We start from the raw sequence: 18342 nt of genomic DNA on the forward strand, positions 1-18342 counted from the left end.
CTGCCCTATGTATGTTTCCTGGTAAAATACATGGGAAAATCCCATTGGAGGAAAATTCCACTTAGGATTAGGGTTACGTCACCATGAACTCCTAGAGCAAAATGGACATCGCCAATGAACTCGGAGTGCTTGGGTAGGGTTAGGAGGGCACTGACTTTTCTAGGATTCCCTATGTATGTTTCCTGGTAAAATACATGGGAAAATCCCATTGGAGGAAAATTCCACTTAGGGTTAGGGTTAGGTCACCATGAACACATAGAGCAAAATGGACCTCGCCAACAAATTGGGAGTGCTTGGATATGGTTAGGAAGGCACTGACTTTTCTAGGCTGCCTTATCTATGTTTCCTGGTAAAATACATGGGAAAATCACATTGGAGGAAAATTCGACTTAGGGTTAGGGTTACATCACCGTGAACTCCTAGAGCAAAATGGACATCGCCAACAAACTAGGAGTGCTTGGGTATGGTTAGGAGGGCACTGACTTTTCTAGGCTGCCCTATCTATGTTTCCTGGTAAAATACATGGGAAAATCCCATTGGAGGAAAGTTCCATTTAGGGTTAGGGTTACGTCACCTTGAAATCCTAGAGCAAAATGGACATCGCCAACAAACTCGGAGTGCTTGGGTATGGTTAGGAGGGCACTGACTTTTCTATGCTGCCCTATCTATGTTTCCTGGTAAAATACATGGGAAAATCCCATTGGAGGAAAATTCCACTTAGGGTTAGGGTTACGTCACCGTGAACTCCTAGAGCAAAATGGACATCGCCAACAAACTCGGAGTGCTTGGGTCTGGTTAGGAGGGCACTGACTTTTCTAGGCTGCCCTTTCTATGTTTCCTGGTAAAATACATGGGAAAATCCCATTGGAGGAAAATTCCACTTAGGGTTAGGGTTACATCACCTTGAACTCCTAGAGCAAAATGGACATCGCCAACAAACTCGGAGTGCTTGGGTATGGTTAGGAGGGCACTGACTTTTCTAGGCTGCCCTATCTATGTTTCCTGGTAAAATACATGGGAAAATCCCATTGGAGGAAAATTCCACTTAGGGTTAGGGTTACGTCACCTTGAACTCCTAGAGCAAAATGGACATCGCCAACAAACTCGGAGTGCTTGGGTATGGTTAGGAGGGCACTGACTTTTCTAGGCTGCCCTATGTATGTTTCCTGGTAAAATACATGGGAAAATCCCATTGGAGGAAAATTCCACTTATGGTTAGGGTTACGTCACCATGAACTCCTAGAGCAAAATGGACATCGCCAATGAACTCGGAGTGCTTGGGTATGATTAGGACGGCACTGACTTTACTAGGCTGCCCTATCTATGTTTCCTGGTAAAATACATGGGATGCAGGGAGCATACAAAACCACACCCCCTCCGGTCCCAGAAAAACTTCTCACCACGGAACCGGTCCCTGGTGCCCAAAAGGTTTGGGACCTCTGCTCTATAACATTCTGAACAAATGGGTGTCCAATTTCTTCCTAAAAACTTCCAGTGATGGAGCAGCCACAACTTCTGAAAGCAAATCAGTCCACTGATTAATTGTTCTCACTGACAGGAAATTTCTCCATAATGATAAGTTGGCTCTCTCTTTGATAAGCTTCCACCTATTAGTTCTTGACATGCCCTCAAGTGCTTTGGAGAATAGATCAACCCCTTCTTCTCCATGACAGAATGCTTTGACATAGCATACTGATATACCTAACTAGACAGTGATGAAAATGATTTCTGTTGGTTGTGTATGTCCTGCTGGGTGTTAGGTCCTGAAAGAATCACAGGATCGCTGCAACTATTGCTAAGACCTTTGCAATGGCTCAGGGATGAGGAAAAATTGGGAACATGCTGGAAACTATTCCAGAATGAAATACGTTCTGCAAAATGTCTATGGAGATTCTCAGTCCTCCAGGTCATGGCTATTGCCCTTCCTGCCTCCCTCCCTTCCTTCCTTCCTTTCTTTCTTCCTTCCCTCCCCTCCCCTCCCCTCCCCTCCCTCCTTCTTTTCCTTCCTTCCTTCCATCCATCCATCCATCCTGCTCTGTGGTTAGAATGCAGTATTGCAAGCTAACTCTGCTGACTGCCAGCAGTTTGATCCTGACTGGCTCAAGGTTGACTCAGCCTTCCATCCTTCCAAGGTTGGTAAAATGAGGACCCAGATTGTTGGGGGGCAAAAGGCTGACTCTGTAAACTGCTTAGAGAGGTGATTTTCAGTAAACAGGATGCACGCTTCTTCCTTGAAGGAAAAAAAAAAAGCTTTCTCCACAGCTCCAGAAGAAAAAGCCAAATTCTGAAAGAACTAAATCAGAAAATCAGGAAGGAAGGAAGGAAGGAAGGAAGGAAGGAAGGAAGGAAGGAAGGAAGGAAGGAAGGAAGGAAGGAAGGAAGGAGTTCAATGGTCCTTTAGTTCTGTTTTGATGCTTTTTCAATGAACTTTTCAACCTTCTGTGACTGCACTCCGATTTTGAAAATCAAGATTCTCTATTTTCATTGTCCTGTAATACAACATGATCATTAGACATCACAATTCTGATTGTTTTGAGTTTAAAAATATATCTTTTACTGCCCTTTTTTGATGTGGCAAATTAGGAAGATTTCCCATCTGAACAGCCAGTCACGCTTAGATCTTGTGCCTGTTTGTGGTTTTTGTTGCTGTGTCTTGAGTTAATGCCGCATAAGTATTTTCAGTTCCTGTTTTGTTATCTGTGCCAACGTCTTATCCTCCTATTCTTGCCATATACTTTGTACTTCATTTACTACATTAACATTTTATATTTGGGGTTTATCATTTAATTGAAAAACTGTCGGTTTTGCTGGTGGGATGTCCACAATAAAGGCTATACATTCATCGGCAGTTCAGTTCTCTTCTGTTATCTTTTCTGTAACAGCTTCACTTCTTTTTCAGTTGCCCTGGATAAACATCCTAAAATGGCCAAGCTGGTGCCCATCATTTCCCAGAAAGATCTCGAGAACATTTCCCTGAGTCAGACGGGCTTTGGCATCTCGCTGAAGGCTTTCCACATGGCTTGGCGCACAGATGTCTCTGTGAAGCTGTTGAGTAACCAGAGAGCAGGAGAAAGGTTAGCTTATTTCTTTTATTATGGTTCATTCAGTGGTGGAATTCAGCCAGTTCGCACCACTTTGGCAGAACTGGTAGCTAAGTTTTTGTTGCCCAAACCCAGAATGGACTTCTGGAAGTGGCATCCACACAGAGAACCTATTTGAATCCCACCATTGGGTTCATTGCACAGCCAGCCAGATGTTCAGACTGAATTTGGCATTTTTATCCACCTATCACAGTGATGGCGAACCTTTTAGAGACCGAGTGCCCAAACTGCAACCCAAAACACACTTATGCATCGTTGAGTGCCGGGTGGGTGTAGCCCATTGGGTGGGTGTGGCCAATTGGGTGGGTGTGGCCCATTGGGTGGGCGTGGGTGCGGTGGTAACGGCAGACTGGGTGGGACTAAAAAGTTCAGTCAATCAATTCCAACTTTGCAAGATCTTTTTTTTTCCCGCAAGAAGTTGAAATTGATGTCAATGCTGCAAATACTGTATATTCACAGTTTTGCATATTGTCAAAGCAAGAATATACAGTATTTGCAGCATTGACAATTGACTGATTGATTGAACCTTTTTTTTTTTGCACATGGCGGCGGAGGCCTAAAGCGAAAAGGTTTAAAAAAACCCAGCTGAAAGCCTAGGACTGGAGCAATGGCGCGCGTGCCCACAGAGAGGGCTCTGAGTGCCGCCTCTGGCACCCGTGCCACAGGTTCGCCACCACTGACCTATCGAGTCCTTCCCAAGGACCTGACATAGGCAGATGTTGAAGTTTTAAGTGTTAAGAGTTATCATGGCAGGATGTTAGCTGTTCTGAGCAAAGCTGCCTTTTGAAGTTGACTAATGGTGAATTTGTAAATGCCAATGATGTTCAGGTATTGCTTCAGTTATTTTGGGATTGCACCCAAGGGACTTATGACTGTTGGAACTATCTTTGCTTTCTTTTGGCACAGTTGTTCTAGTTTTGTTTGCAGGTCTTTGTATTTTGTTATCTTCTCCAATTCCTTTCTTCTATTCTGCTGCCACATCCATTATCTAGACTTCTCTTTCTTATTGACAGTTGTTAAGTTTGGGGTGTTAAGCACTTTAGCTTCTTTGTTTTCTATTACTGTAACTAATTTCTAGTCCCCTCAGTTCTTGCTTGCAGGCAAATGGCATTCCTTGCAGTGTAAGATTGTTGCCACCTAATCATGGTGTTGTTTATAGTCAGTCTGTGCGATCTTCTTGCAACAGTTAAACAGGCGATCCACTGTTTCGTCAGCTTCTTTACGGAGGCAGCATTTGCTAATCTGTTGCTGTCTTCTCAATTCTCTCTTTGTATGCATTTATTCTTAAGGTCTTGTGCAGAATTAGAACTCATCCCCAAAGTTGAAGCTGTCACAGCATCCCTCCTGTCACGACAGCTTTATAATCAAAAGGTGGGGGGGGGGAATGGAAGCACACTGATGAATCATTTTGCTGTAAGAAATGATGTTGTCTTGTTCTATTGAAACAGTGTGACATGCAGATCTTCTTTTTACCCTTGCAGAGATTTCAAGGCCCTGCTTCAAGAAGCAACAAACATTCAACATTTACAATGCAACCATCTCTTGCCTCTTTTGGGTATTTGCCAGTTCCAAGGTTTCCTTGGGGTTGCAACAACATGGATGCACAATGGATCTCTCTGTTTGCTCATTCATGATGTAAGTCAGAGAAGGCAGGATAAAAATTCCCTGGGCTGTCTCTCCTGTAGATGGAATGGAGTAAGCAGCTGCATTCCCGGGAGGGAGGGGCTGCCTTTTAGAGAAGTAGGAGGCAGCTTAGCTCAGATAGTTTGTGTGAGAAAAAGAGGGTGAAGATAGTTTGTGTGAGAAAAAGAGGGTGAAGACCGTTCCTCCGTAACAGTTCCCAGAGTCTAGGCTTGTTGTAGTTAGCAGCATGCTTCATTTTGGCAAGATTCTGTCTAAAGGAGTGGAATAATAAAGAAATTACTTGGAAGAAACATTGTATGTCTATCTTGGTTTGGGGAGCCTGACAATGAAGCAATGGCATGAAGAAAATGAGGGCCAGACAAGGCACTATTGCCCAGAAGAGAAGCTCTTGAAATAGGACAGGCAGAGATTCAGTTTCTTGGCACACCAGAAGGGGACTTCAGCTTGTTCCTTCAAATAAGCTACCATTCTTAAATCAAAAACAAAAGTTGGGTTATCATCTTAGCTCGCAAAGGCCATACCAAACCAGCATCTCACACGAAGCAAACCATTCCGGGTTAATTTATCCATGTTCATTAGTAGCAAGACGAGCTCAGGATCTGCCTGCAAATCTCTAATACCTTTAATATAGAAATATGGGGTACATATTAATGCTTTGAAAAACAGTGTATTAAATACATACTTTTTTTCCTTCAGCGTGAACTCTATCCAGAGCTGCCTGTTCCTTTGGCCATAAGGATCCTGTCAGATGTTGCCAACGGTCTAAGTTATCTTCACAGTTTGGAGCCTCCTGTCCTTCACCACAATCTCAAACCTTCCAATGTGTTGTTAGATCTAGAATATCGAGCTAAGGTAGGCTTTTCAAATATGTCTTTTTCCCCCTCCCTTCCTTTTGACTGGCTGTCAGAACAACACTTTAATGGCGTAGAGCTTTTCCTGAAGTCCAGCTAATCCTCAACTACCATAATTGAGAGCAAAAATCTCCATTGCTAAGCCAGTGAGTTTTGCCTGATTTTATTACCTTTTGTGTCAGAGTCGTTAAGCAAATCAGCGCAGTTATTAAGTGAATCATTCGGTCATTAAACAAATCCAGCTTCCCCATTGACTTTTTTTGTGAGAAGGTGACCAATGGGGGTCACATGACTCCAGGATACACCAGCCATTGTAAATGCATGCCGGTTGCCAAGCGCCCAAACGTAGATCATGTGACTGTGGGGATGCTGTAACCATCATAAATGTTAGGATTGGCCGTAAGTGGTTTTTTTTCCAGTGCTGTTACCACTTAAGGCAGTTGTGTCAGACTGACCACAGCTTGCTCCCTAAGAAAGAACGACCCTTGACTACATAGGTCAGGGGTCCCCAACCTGTGGGTTATGACCCACTACGAGCCATGGCCTATTTGCAACCGGGTTGCGTGAGTGGCTGGCTGGTGTGCACACACACACAGCCCCACTCATGCAAGCATTGCAGGTGCTCGGAGTCCTACTTGCGTGAGCGTTGCAAGCACTCGGGGCCTCGTGCGAGCGTCATGGGCGCTCGGGGCCTCATGCAAGCATCACAAATGCTGTTGGCCCCACTTGGGCGTGCATCGCAGGTGCCAAGGGCCCCACTCAGGTGAGCGTTGCGAGTGCTCTCAGCCCTTCTCATGTGAGCAATGTGGGTCCTCATGGCCCCACTCACGCTAGCATTGCAGGCACTCAGGGCCGCACTTGCACGAGTGTCGCGAGTGCTCTTGGCCCCACTGGTGTGAGCAACAGGTGCTCTTGAGCACGCAGGGTGCGGGTATATATATGTGGACCTGTCCCTCCCATAAAATCCTCCCCTCTCAGAAAGGTTGGGGAATTCTGCCCTAGGTCTTAGAGAAAAGGTACTTTTACTAGAGGTGCGGAGTGCAGCGTGAGCGAGGCAAGCTCTGAATGAAAACCCTGCAAATATCGCATATTGAAAGCAATCCCCAATGTCCAAAACCCTCCCCCTTGGGAGAGTAGTCCAATCAGGCTCTCTTCTGATGTTTTGGGAACCCAGGGCCTCAGATGCTGGTGTAAATTCCTTTCCCAGGGCCGACATCCTTAAAGGCAAGACGATGGCTTGTTTAGGCACCTCTGGTTCCTATCGGTCTCCATCCTCCTTCAAATTCCCACAGCCTTCTTTCATACCTCCAGCGCTCTGTCCCTCCCAAACGCCCCCTCCCCCTCAATTATGGCAGTTGCTAGCGAGCTTCAAAGAAAGCGAAGATTGGCAGCTGACAAATTGCTCAACGACTGACTGCAGTTTGAGGATTTACCTGTAGTGATTGGCCCGCCCTGGTTTCAGAAGCTGTCTTTCCATTTTGCAGATCTCTGATTTTGGCCAACCCACCTGGAGAAAACAGCAGCTGAGGGCAGCTTTGGAAAACTGTAGCAACAGTAGTTGCTGGGATTTGCTCTGCCTGTCTCCTGAAATGCTGCAAGGAGGCCCATTCTCACCTGAAGGAGATGTTTACAGGTGAGTCTTTCTTTTAAAACAGGATCTCAGGGCACTGTTTGTCAAGGTGAGGCCATGGTTCAATGGTATGGCAGGGTTAGCTAACCTGGAGCCTTCTGGATCGTCTGGCCAGGAGCCCAACCAAGTTGCTTCTTTACTTTTCATAGTAGGCTTGTATTAGATTTCAAAACTGGAGGGAAAAGGAAGTCATAAATTTCCCCACTAACCTCTAGCAATGGAGTAATCAGTATTTTTGGAGCTGATTCTTCCTCATCATGATTCTGTTACTGACTGCTGGGTTCCAACTGTGAGGAAAACTGGGAGTGTGTTAGCAGGATAGGAATATAGAAGAAGGGTATTATGAGTTGTGGAATAACTGCAAGTAGGAGAGTTATTATTGTATCCTATCGATGGCTTCATCAGAAGCAACAGATAGGCCAGGAATTTAATCTTTGATGGGATCCTATTTCAGATTTTTTTAATGCATTGGACCCTCAGTTCTGAATCAAAATAAGAGCTTGTTAAATCCAAGAATTGTCAATGTCTATAACATTTGGAAACTGTAGCTTAAGTTTTTCCAACTCAAGTTTCCAATTCATTTTTGTAAAACAAAGAGTGAACCCCTAGTACAGGGACAGGCAACCTTGGCTCTTTTATGACTCGTGGACTTCAACTCCCAGAATTCTTGAGTCAGCATAGCTGACTCAGGGAGTTGAAGTCCACGAGTCATAAATAACAGGCAAATCATGTTATCTATCTGAAGAATACAGATAAAGGTGCAGAAACCGCATGATTACTATGATCAGTCAAACATATAAGAAACAATCCCAGTATTGTAGAATCAAGTGCAAGACCCAAAAAAACCCCAGTAATCAACACTCACTGCAGTTATTATTTACTCAGGATGCACGGGAGGAATTTCCATCCAGAAAATAATAGCAGAATGACATAGTTGGAAGAGACCTTAGAGGTCTTCTAATCCCACACCCTGCTCAAGCAGGAGACTCTATAGCATTCAAGACAAGTGGCTGCCCAGTCTCTTCTTAAAAGCCTCCAGTGATAGAGCACCACAGCTTCTGAAGGCAAGCCATTCCACTGGTTGATTGTTCTCACCGTTAGGAAATTTCTCCCTAGTTCTAGGTTGGTTCTCTCCTTGATTAGTTTCCATCCATTGTTTCTTGCCCTGCCTTCTGGTGCTTTGGAGAACAGGTTGACCCCCTCTTTTTTGTGGCAGCCCCTCAGATACTGGAAGACTGCTATCACGTCACCCCTAGTCCTTCTTTTCACTAGACTAGACATGCCCGTTCCTGCAACTGTTCCTTATATGTTTTAGCCTCCAGCCCCCTAATCATCTTTGTTGCTCTTCTCTGTGCCCTTTCCAGATTCTCTGCATCTTTTTTTTATAATATAGTGATGAAAACTGAATTCTGTATTCTAAGTGTGGCCTTACTAAGGCATTATAAAGCGGTACTGATACTTCACATGATCTTGATAAGAGGGAGAATAAAACCATCAGACAAAAGAATGAACCCACATTTATCAATAAAGGAGAATATTTGGGGTTGAAGTGAGGGGTCTTTGGTGCTCTCTGAGGTCAAGAGGTGCTGAGGAGTCATTTGAATTTGGACTTCCAATAGAATAGGTGTGTTGGGCTGGGGAAACTGTTTAGATGAGAGGTGTTAGCAAATAACACCTGGTTTTCCTTTTCATTGCCTAGTTTTGGGATGATGTGTTGGGAACTCCTAAGTCGACAAAAGCCACTGACAGGTAAGCTATCTAATAAAACGCTCTATCTAAGATAATCTTCCTTGGACTGGCTCCTTTCCTGTATGTAATTGGACTGGAATCTCACCTTGTCTTGATGTTGCATGATGGGAAATACTGTCCAGGTACTCCTTGACTCATAATCAATGGCTTAGTAACCATTTCAAGTTACTCCTAAATTGCTTCAGTTGTGCATTTCTGTGTTTTGTCTGTCTACCAGAAATCAGCCAAATTATTAATATGGAAATTGCAAAAATATTATCTGTGGCTGCAACTTTGTACAAGTTCTGTGAAGAACTGTTTTTTTTAAAAAAAAAATTCTGATTTTTGGTTTAATGCTGCCCTCTTGTGTTTTTTTTTAAAGCTTTTTTCATGTAGTTTATATATCAGTGCTCCAGTATAAATGTATAGGCCAGGGGTATCTAACTATGGCAACTTTTAAGACCTGTGGATTTCAACTCCCAGAATTCCCCGTGCTGGCTGGCTGGCTGCAGGTCTTAAAAGTTGCCAAGGTTGGACATCCCTGGTGTAGGCTGTTAGTAGCAGAGTTCCTGCAGCTTGTGTACAGTGTTGTTGTTTTTTTCTTACTATAGGAAAAAAGACTTTGCTTCAAGCTGTGACTGGGGTCTGCAACGGTCTGCGACCAGGGATTGAACCGGCATTCATCCCAAATGGCTTGTCTCATCGGAACAGGCTGGTCCGGCTCATGCTTCTCTGCTGGCATCAAGAACCCCACTGTAGACCTAGCACTGCAGGTAATAGTCTTCCCCACTGCTGCAAAAGAGTTGGCTTTTTTTTTTTTACCTGATTAGAAGTGGGGATTTCCTGCTGCTAAAAAAAACAGTGATGGCTGGCTGAGGAATTCTAGGAATTAAAGCCCATCCATCTTAAAGTGACCCAGGTTGAGAAACACTGCTCTAGAGCAAGGGTCTTCAAACTTGGTCCTTTTATGACTTGTGGACTTCACAATGTGCATGGAATCACCTTGGAAAAAGCCACACTCAAGCAAAGATTGCATGGAAAGGACTGAGGGATGGAAGCTTTGTAAATGGGAGCAAATGAAATACAATTCCTGCATTTTTCTGTTGACAGAATGTGCGGCATTTCTAAAGGATATCCTTGATACCTTTCCGAAGGAGAGGATTTCTGATGCAGTTTACAACCTGATTCATGCCAAGGTGAATCAAAAGAGAGCTTGGGACCCCCTGTTCTTCAGCTGTGGATCATTTCTTTTCAGAAAACACCATTTTACAAAGGCTTGGTTACAAAATCCTCTAATTATGGTTAGGATAATCATGGTCTCCTTTTGTGCTTGAAATACACCATGCAACAACCGTGCTGTAGTAATATTGGCATTTTCCCTCTTTCTTTCAGCAAGAGAAATGAATAGAATAGAATAGAATAGAATAGAATAGAATAGAAGAATGGAGAAGAATAGAAAAGAATAGAGAATAGAAGAGGGAATAGGGAATGGAATAGAATAGAAATATAAGCAGTATTTTAATAACTCCTGTTTGCAAGGAAGCAAGGGATGAAATGGCAGAGCAAATGTTTTTCTAAGGAACATGATTTCACAGCCATCCCTTTGTCTTTCAGGAATGTGCAATTAATGCTGCCAAAGGTCCAGTTTCTCACCACCTTGAAACAGGGAGGCGCAATTTAGAGGTGAGTAGAGACGGCTTAGGAAACTGGTATTAAAGTTAGCCATTGTCCTTCATATTTGATTACAGATAGCCCTTTACACGCAACCAGAACTTGAGCGCACAATTTCGATTGTAAGTCAGGAAGGTCATAAAGCCACATGATCATGCCTGATCGTATGATATATTTTTTTTGCAGCTGTCATTAAGCGAGCACTGTGGTCATTAAGCAGACTCATTGGGGAAATTTTTTAGTGGAAACTAGAAGTAAACACTGGTTTCCAGTAAAAGAAATTTCATAAATTGTGGTCAGCTGACCACAGGAAAACACCCCCCAACAGTCGTAAATGTGGGCCAGTTGCCAAACACCCAAAATGCCATTATGTAATCCCAAGAGGGTCCTGAATACCAGAATTTTGAATTTGGGTCATAAGTCTGTTTTTTCATATTTGTCATAACCTTTCAAGGTTGATAAACAACCGATCATAATTTGAAGACTTCCTGTAGGAGGGGCATCTTAAGGAGTCAAAAATCAAGATGGCACCTGCAATGCAATGCAATGCAATGCAATGCAATGCAATGCAATGCAATAGAATAGAATAGAATAGAATAGAATAGAATAGAATAGAATAGAATAGAATAGAATAGAATAGAATCTGGAAGGGACCTTGGAGGTCTTCTAGTCCAGCCCCCTGCTCAAGCAGGAGAACCTATACCATCTTAGACTAGTGACTGTCCAATCTCTTCTTAAAACTCTCCAGTGATGGAGCACCCACAATTTCTGGAGGCAAGCTGTTCCACTGGTTAATGTTTATTTGTTTTGTTTATTTTGTTTTCATTAGAATTTATTCAACTTTCTAAAAATGTGCAGCTGTAGAAAGTGAAAGGTTTGGTTAATATTGTTATTGCAAATGATGTCATTTCTCATTGCTTCGTTTAGATCGTCTGTCCTCAGAATAACAATGTACCCAACAAGGAAATTGTGTTAAAACCACAGAGTTTATCATGTGAAACAGGAAGTCCAGGGAATAAAGTGAACCAGACAATCCTTGTCAGTAAGACTCCTCAACAGGCAGCCTTCAAAAGAGGTAATCGGTCTGTTAGGTCTTAAATCAGTTTAAGTGGAAGATGTTGATTCTAAATGAAGGTGCAGAAAGATTAGGGAAAAATGTCAAAGAAATGTACAGTCCTAATTCAGCAAGACATTGACAATTATATGAAGAGAGCACGGCGGGTGTATATTTGTGTGAATTCTCCTGGTGGTGAAATACAACCAGACGGAATGTCATGATTAACTTTCACAGTTAATGGAAAATAGAAAAGAAATATTTATTGAGTTACTAGCAATGGCCCTGAAAATAGGGTTAACAGTGAACCAAGTGTAAGTGTGAAACAGAAATTAAAATAGAAGATTATCTAAAAACATAAAAATGAACGGAATGGGAAGGAAAGCCAGCCCTGTTGTTAGGGGGTTTGGCTAACCAGTTTTAAAGAACATGGCATCCAACCACAAAGATTAGGCCATGTCCATCCTGGTTTGACTTGGTCATCAAAGAATTGCCTTCAAAATGTCGTTGGCAGAAGCCCAACAGAAGATCTCTATTCTACGCCCTAATCCTGCTGGTAAATCTATAAACAGACCCATTTTGAATTTGTAAGACATGCAGCCAGTGTCCCAAAGGTGTTTTTCCCAAAAAGACAACTGGACTTTCTTGGTGTGTGTGTGTGTGTGTGTGTGTGTGTGTGTGTTTCAAAGAAAATACTAAGAAAGTCCTGTTGTCTTTTTGAAAAAAAAAACAGCTTTGGGACAACCATGACCTGGATGATTGAGAATCTCCATAGAGATACTCCATAGAGACATGGAGTCTCATACCCAGAAATCAAGATCCCCCCAAAATATATTGTTTCCCTTTAGCCAAGGAATGATCATAATCTACAACATCCTTCCTTTGGGTGTTCAGATACTTAATGTTTTTTCTTTCGTTGGCTCTGTTGCTGACTGTTGAACTCAAGTGAGTTCAACCAGAGTCTCTGGGCTGAGCAGCTGAAAGGTCTGTGGATAGCTCAAACCTGGTCTGCGTGTCCTTTAAGTTATTTTTCTAGCAAGATTGTGGCATGTCAGCAGAATGTAAAACAAGTCTGAACAAACAAAGCTGGAGTTTGAAGGTCATCTTGGAGTTGCTTCCCCTCAGATTTCTCTTCCCCTCTGTTTTTAAGTTTAGATCAGGAACACACCATTTTTTGATGTGTAGGTATAAAACAGCACATTGCGTGTATGAATCGGACTGCTTCTTCCAGCACATTAGAAAATCTGATTAAAAAAAAGTCCAAAGAAGAACTTAATATGAAACATCAAGGTTACTTACAGAAGAGAAATAGAAATGAAAATTACGTTGTGTATGTATGTGGGGTTTTCTGAAACAGAGAGAAAGTCATAGAAAAAGATAAAATTAAACTGCTCTGGGACTTCAGAATTCAAACAAACAAGCACCTGCCACATAACACCCCGGACTTAACAATTGTCAATAAGAAAGACAAAAAAAGTCTGGATAGTGGACGTGGCAGTGCCTGGAGACAGCAGAATAGACGAGAAAGAACTGGAGAAGATAACAAAATACAAAGACCTACAAATAGAAATAGAAAGACTGTGGCAAAAGCAAGCAAGGGTAGTACCAATAGTCATAGGCTCCTTGGGTACAATCCCAAAACAACTGGAGCACCACTTGAACACCATTGGCATTGACAAATTCGCTATCAGTCAATTGCAAAAGGCGGCCTTACTAGGAACTGCTTCCATCCTGCGACAATACCTGTAATACCATCAAACATCCACATCTGCCTATCCCAGGTCCTAGGTAAGGACTCGATAGGTAGACAAAATGCCAAATCCAGTCTGAACATCTGGCTGACTGTGCGATGATGATGATGATGATGATGATGATCATTATCATCATCATCATCATAAGTTACTTAGATGAGGAACAAAACATCTCAGATTATCAAATATTGGTCAGTTGTCATGATTTAACATTTTAATCTACTTTTGGCTTGGATGATTGAGCCTTCATTGACATACATATACAGTTTTACACAACCATGTCAGTAAAAAATGACCATATTTCATTATAATCATCTGTCCATAATCTTCATTTGTAAGCAACACATTCAAAGATTGGAAGTAGCATCAGGTAAACCAAGTCACTGAAAAAAGTGACTTGTGACTATTTTTACATTGACAACCATTGCGGCATCCCCATGATCATGTGATCAAAATTCGGATGCTTGCCAACGGACTCGTATTTATGATGGTCACAGTGCCCCGGGGTCACATGATCCCCCTTTGCCACCTTCTGAGAAACAAAGTCAAGGGGGAAGCCAAATTCACTTGACAACTTTAACAACTGCACTCATTCACTTAACAACGGCGACAAGATTGTAAAATGGGGACAAAGTCACAAATGTCTCATTTAGCAACAGAAACATTGGGCTCCATTGTGTTCGTAAGTTGAGGACCACCTGCATTTTATCACTATTCCTTCGTTCTTGATTTTTGTTTTCTCAGTTGTCGTAATTGTGATGTTATGATCTTTTAGTTATACCATGAGTGTTTAAATTTGTCTGTTACATAGTGGAAGCCCCGAAGAATCTTTGATCAGTTGTAAATCTAAGAAACAAACAAACACTATGCAGTGTGTTCCTTATTTGGTGTGAACCAAAGAGAATGGAGGTTCTGCCATTTACATGGCTAATAAAATGATCCATGTGTCCCTCTCAACACTTCCTTCTTGCAGATCCATCTATGGGTGCCAGCAGTGGATCAAGTCCTCCATCCATCGTCCTTCCACCCCATTCAAAGATGAGCAACAATAAAACTAGGCCCTGCAGCAATGAATCCAAAGGTCATCAGCCTCTATTTCCACAAAAAATGGGAGAACCAGACTATCCCAAGAACTGTCCAGACAGTTGGCCCAATGGCACATTGATAGGTGAGAATTAAAATTAAGCCAGGATTGTGGGTAGCAACAATGCATTCCATTTTAATGCATTCATTAAGAGGATTACTGGCAGTGTAATATTGTGCTTGCTTTCCAGTGTGCTAAATCATAACAGTTGTTTTAATAACAGGATTATTTTCATTTCTGAAAAGCTTATTGTTTATTGAATGCATGGCCTGCAAAAGGCGAGGTATTCAACAAGCAGTAAGCTTTTCAGAAATGAAAATAATCTTGGACTTTTATTTGGATACTTGAGTTGGAAGTTGACATTAAACTAACTCATTCAAAAGCAACAATTCTCCCCCCCCCCCTTATTCCAATGGCAAGATGAAAACAGAGAGGCACTCTTGACAATATTGCACAACTCCATTTGATTTATAAATCATACATTTATAGCTTAATATGTGCAATAGCAATAGCCCTTAGACTTATATACCGCTTCACAGTGCTTTATGGCCCTCTCTAAGCGGTTTACAGAATCAGCATATTGTCCTCAACAATCTGGGTCCTCATTTTACTGACCTTGGAATGATAGAAGCCTGAGTCAACCGTGAGCCGGTCAGGATCGAACTCCTGGCAATGGGTAGAGTCAGCCTGCAATACTGCATTCTAACTACTGTGCATGATGGATGGATGGATGGATGGATGAAAGGAAGGAAGGAAAGGAAGGAAGGAAGGGCAATAGCACTTATAAGTATATACTCCTTTACAGTGCTTCACAGCCCTCTCTAAGCAGTTTACAGAGTCAGCCTATTGTCCCCAACGATCTGAGTCCTCATTTTATTCAGCAAACCTTTGATTACAGCATGGCTTAGAATAAAGTGTGAATCCCATATGAAAGAGTTGTGTTCATACAAAATACTGTAGGAGGCAAGAATATTAGATATGCTTGCTTTATAGTTACAAAAAGGTGTGATTAAAATATCATTATCGTCATCTCTTTATTTTAGAAGGGTCTTTGAGTGATGGACTGTCTGGGAAGAGATGGTCCTTCCCAGTTGCAAATTCCACTTGCAAATGGTTTATGAAGGAATCAGGAAACGTCCGATGCTTGCATTCTCACAATCTTTGCTCCGCTGTATTTCAGGTCCTCCCAGCAAAGAAAAAAACTGCTCCATTCTCACTTTGGGGCGAGAAGCCATCTTGAGCTCAATGACCGAAGGGCGTTTGAACCACCTCCTGGATGTCCTACGTGCCCAGCAGCTCTTACCCAGGGCAGATTATGAAATGATCGCCTCATACCCGACTTTGACGGGACGGACCCGTGCTTTGATTGACACTTGTCTGAGTTTGGGGGAAAATGCTGCCGAGACTGTCGTGACTATATTATCCAGCAGTAAAGGCTGCCTTTTGCTGAGAAGGCTCCAAGTAAACCTTGTGAATTAAACCTGAATCTCCGTTCGGTTTACACTGTGGCCTTATCAGTCCGAGGGATGCCTGGAGTTACTTTTCAGAGATGTTCATCCTCTTTAAATACGTCCATAAATGCCTGGATTGGATGAAAAGAATGGGCTGCCCGCTGAGGAAAAGCAACACGATTTGCTATTTTGGGCAAGATATTGGCCTGAGGAGGCTCTCAACTTTCCTGTTTTTTTCCTTAACGGCAGCAGAGCACAAGCTTTTTATTTTCACGTTGTGCGAAAGCGGATTGTGGAGCTGTGGGAAATAAAAAGTTGTTGAAGGACAGGGCTTTCCCAGTAAACCACAGGGAGTAAAAGCAATGTTGCTAATGGCGTCAAGCAAGAAGTAAGGCAGTTCACCTTCGGGAGCCCATTACACCTTTGGTTCTCTGCACCTGAAATCAAGGTGGTGTGAAGCGAGAGAGATTCAAGTGTTCAGATTCTTCCCAAATGAGGAACGTGGATGCTCAATACTCAGCTGGGATGACTCCTCTGCAAAGGATCAGAGAATAATGGAAAACTATGTTGGTCATCTCACAACTGTGTAATGAAGCAGGTTTGGTGTTGGGAGATCTCCTGCAAAGTTATATCGGAATTAATTGAAGATTTGTGGGTTCACTTTCAGAAAATGTAAACATGCAGATGTAAATACAGTATCTGTTTTACGTTTGCAAAATCATACAGTTAAAAAAATAAACTCTATGCTGCGTTCATGCATTTTATTCAGCCAACTTTCTTAACCATATCCTTTCTGAATAAGCTACAATAAAGTATGTCTATTTAGCTTTAGATTTAGACTGTGCTTGCCAAAAATCCGACGTCATAAACAATCCAAACCAACTGCATCGTGTCCTAATATGTTGTGTTTTAATTTAATTTATGGTTTATTGATTAAATGATAATATCAAATATAATGCATTCTGTGAACCAGATCCAATAAGTGGATCCAGACTAGGTTAACTGCATTGAGATTCTTTTATAACCCCCCAGGAAAGTTAATCATGCTGAAAATGAAACTCACTGATTGAAATGAGATTAAACGCCAACTGGATCTGAAACATCTAGGAGAGAAACATCTGCCACCACCTAGGATCCAACTCTCAACCCCCTGAGTGGGAGGCAAGCGTTTTCACCACTAGGCCACCACCCTGCTCATTATTCACATCATTAACAATGAAAATATCAAACCCCAGCAATATTTTTTTTTCCCTCACTAACTGAATTCCAGAATAAAATCGGCAGATGTCTGGAAGTAAAAAAATAGCTGGCAGGGGAAAACAAAAACACATTGCTGGCACAGGAGAAACCATGTTTGCATAAGCAGAGCATCCAAGTTGGTTAAATAGTGTTTCTAAAACAGCTGTGCCACAACTGGGGCCCTCCAGATGTGGAATTTCCAATTCCCACCTTTCTGCCTGTAGGTAGAACTGAACTCTGCAAAAATACTTAACAGGAGATCAGGCTGAGGAGGCCAGCAAAGATATTACCGAATTAATATTGTGAGCAGAGTGCTGATGTGTAATTTTTGTTTTCATGCAAGAGCAGGTAAGCACTGGAAGGGTCGTGTCCAATTCCCTTAAATCTCCTTGTTCCTGTCAAGATGGAATTTCCTAAGCTGCTGCAAGCAAAGATTTCAATATGCAAAAAGATGGGTCTTCAGTTGCAACACCAAACCCATCATCTAGCGGATTTTGACACCCACCCATACCCCAGCTGGTCAGTAGTGTTTTGAGCAGCTGCACAAGGGAGGGAAGGAGTAATATATAAGGAAAGATTTTTTAACACGGATATTCTCTGGTTTGATTTAGGAATGCTGCGATCATTTCCAAGGGGAATCGCCCTTGGTATATCTGGCCATCCCAGATCCTTTCAACCTGGCTTGTGATTACCCACATGATATGCAGAGAACTCCAACTTCTTTCCAGCTGACTATAAGAAAGCATAAAGAATGAAGAACTTAGCCTAGCAGCTAGCTTGTCTTCATTCTCAAATCACGTTGGCTGGGTTTTCTCAAACTGGAACTGGACAACTTGCCACAGCCAACTTGCCATGGTCAACTTGCTGTGAGATACCTTGCTGTGGCCAACTCACCAAAGGACATGTTGTTACTGTCAAGCCTACAAAACTACTTTTGGTTACAGCCATCTTTCTTCTGTTTTTTCGGCTTGCCACAGCTATGGGGGAAGGGAAAAATGCATTCTTCCAGGGCACGGGACAGGGTATAAAAACCTATGCAAAAATTGATTCAGGTGTGGATTCTGGGATTTGTCATTACCAAGAGTTCCACCAGCTTTTGTAGAAGTTTTAATAAAACATGTTCTGTTTTCCAACACCC

General features: G+C 42.4%; 1 protein-coding gene across 4 annotated transcripts in view; it reads left to right on the forward strand.

The window, feature by feature from the left end:
* LOC120312719 (receptor-interacting serine/threonine-protein kinase 2-like) overlaps nt 1-18342 on the forward strand; it is a 33629-nt gene extending 15287 nt beyond the window's left edge. For 3 of the 4 annotated variants that reach the window (XM_039353844.1, XM_039353842.1, XM_039353843.1), the window contains 11 exons: nt 2900-3074; nt 4583-4736; nt 5442-5597; nt 7081-7229; nt 8926-8975; nt 9566-9727; nt 10065-10150; nt 10569-10637; nt 11553-11700; nt 14404-14598; nt 15695-16847. In XM_039353844.1, coding sequence (XP_039209778.1) covers nt 2923-3074; nt 4583-4736; nt 5442-5597; nt 7081-7229; nt 8926-8975; nt 9566-9727; nt 10065-10150; nt 10569-10637; nt 11553-11700; nt 14404-14598; nt 15695-15993 — 1620 coding nt within the window. In that variant the 5' untranslated portion in view covers nt 2900-2922 and the 3' untranslated portion in view covers nt 15994-16847. Of the gene's footprint in view, nt 1-2899; nt 3075-4582; nt 4737-5441; nt 5598-7080; nt 7230-8925; nt 8976-9565; nt 9728-10064; nt 10151-10568; nt 10638-11552; nt 11701-14403; nt 14599-15694; nt 16848-17552; nt 17724-17815 lie in introns of those variants that run through there. The other variant, XR_005557942.1, reaches the window with a different exon arrangement.

Source organism: Crotalus tigris, unplaced genomic scaffold (assembly GCF_016545835.1).
Source record: "Crotalus tigris isolate CLP2741 ecotype Arizona unplaced genomic scaffold, ASM1654583v1 scf7180000018525.42219311030:4301911, whole genome shotgun sequence".
Classification (NCBI taxonomy): Eukaryota; Metazoa; Chordata; class Lepidosauria; order Squamata; family Viperidae; genus Crotalus; species Crotalus tigris.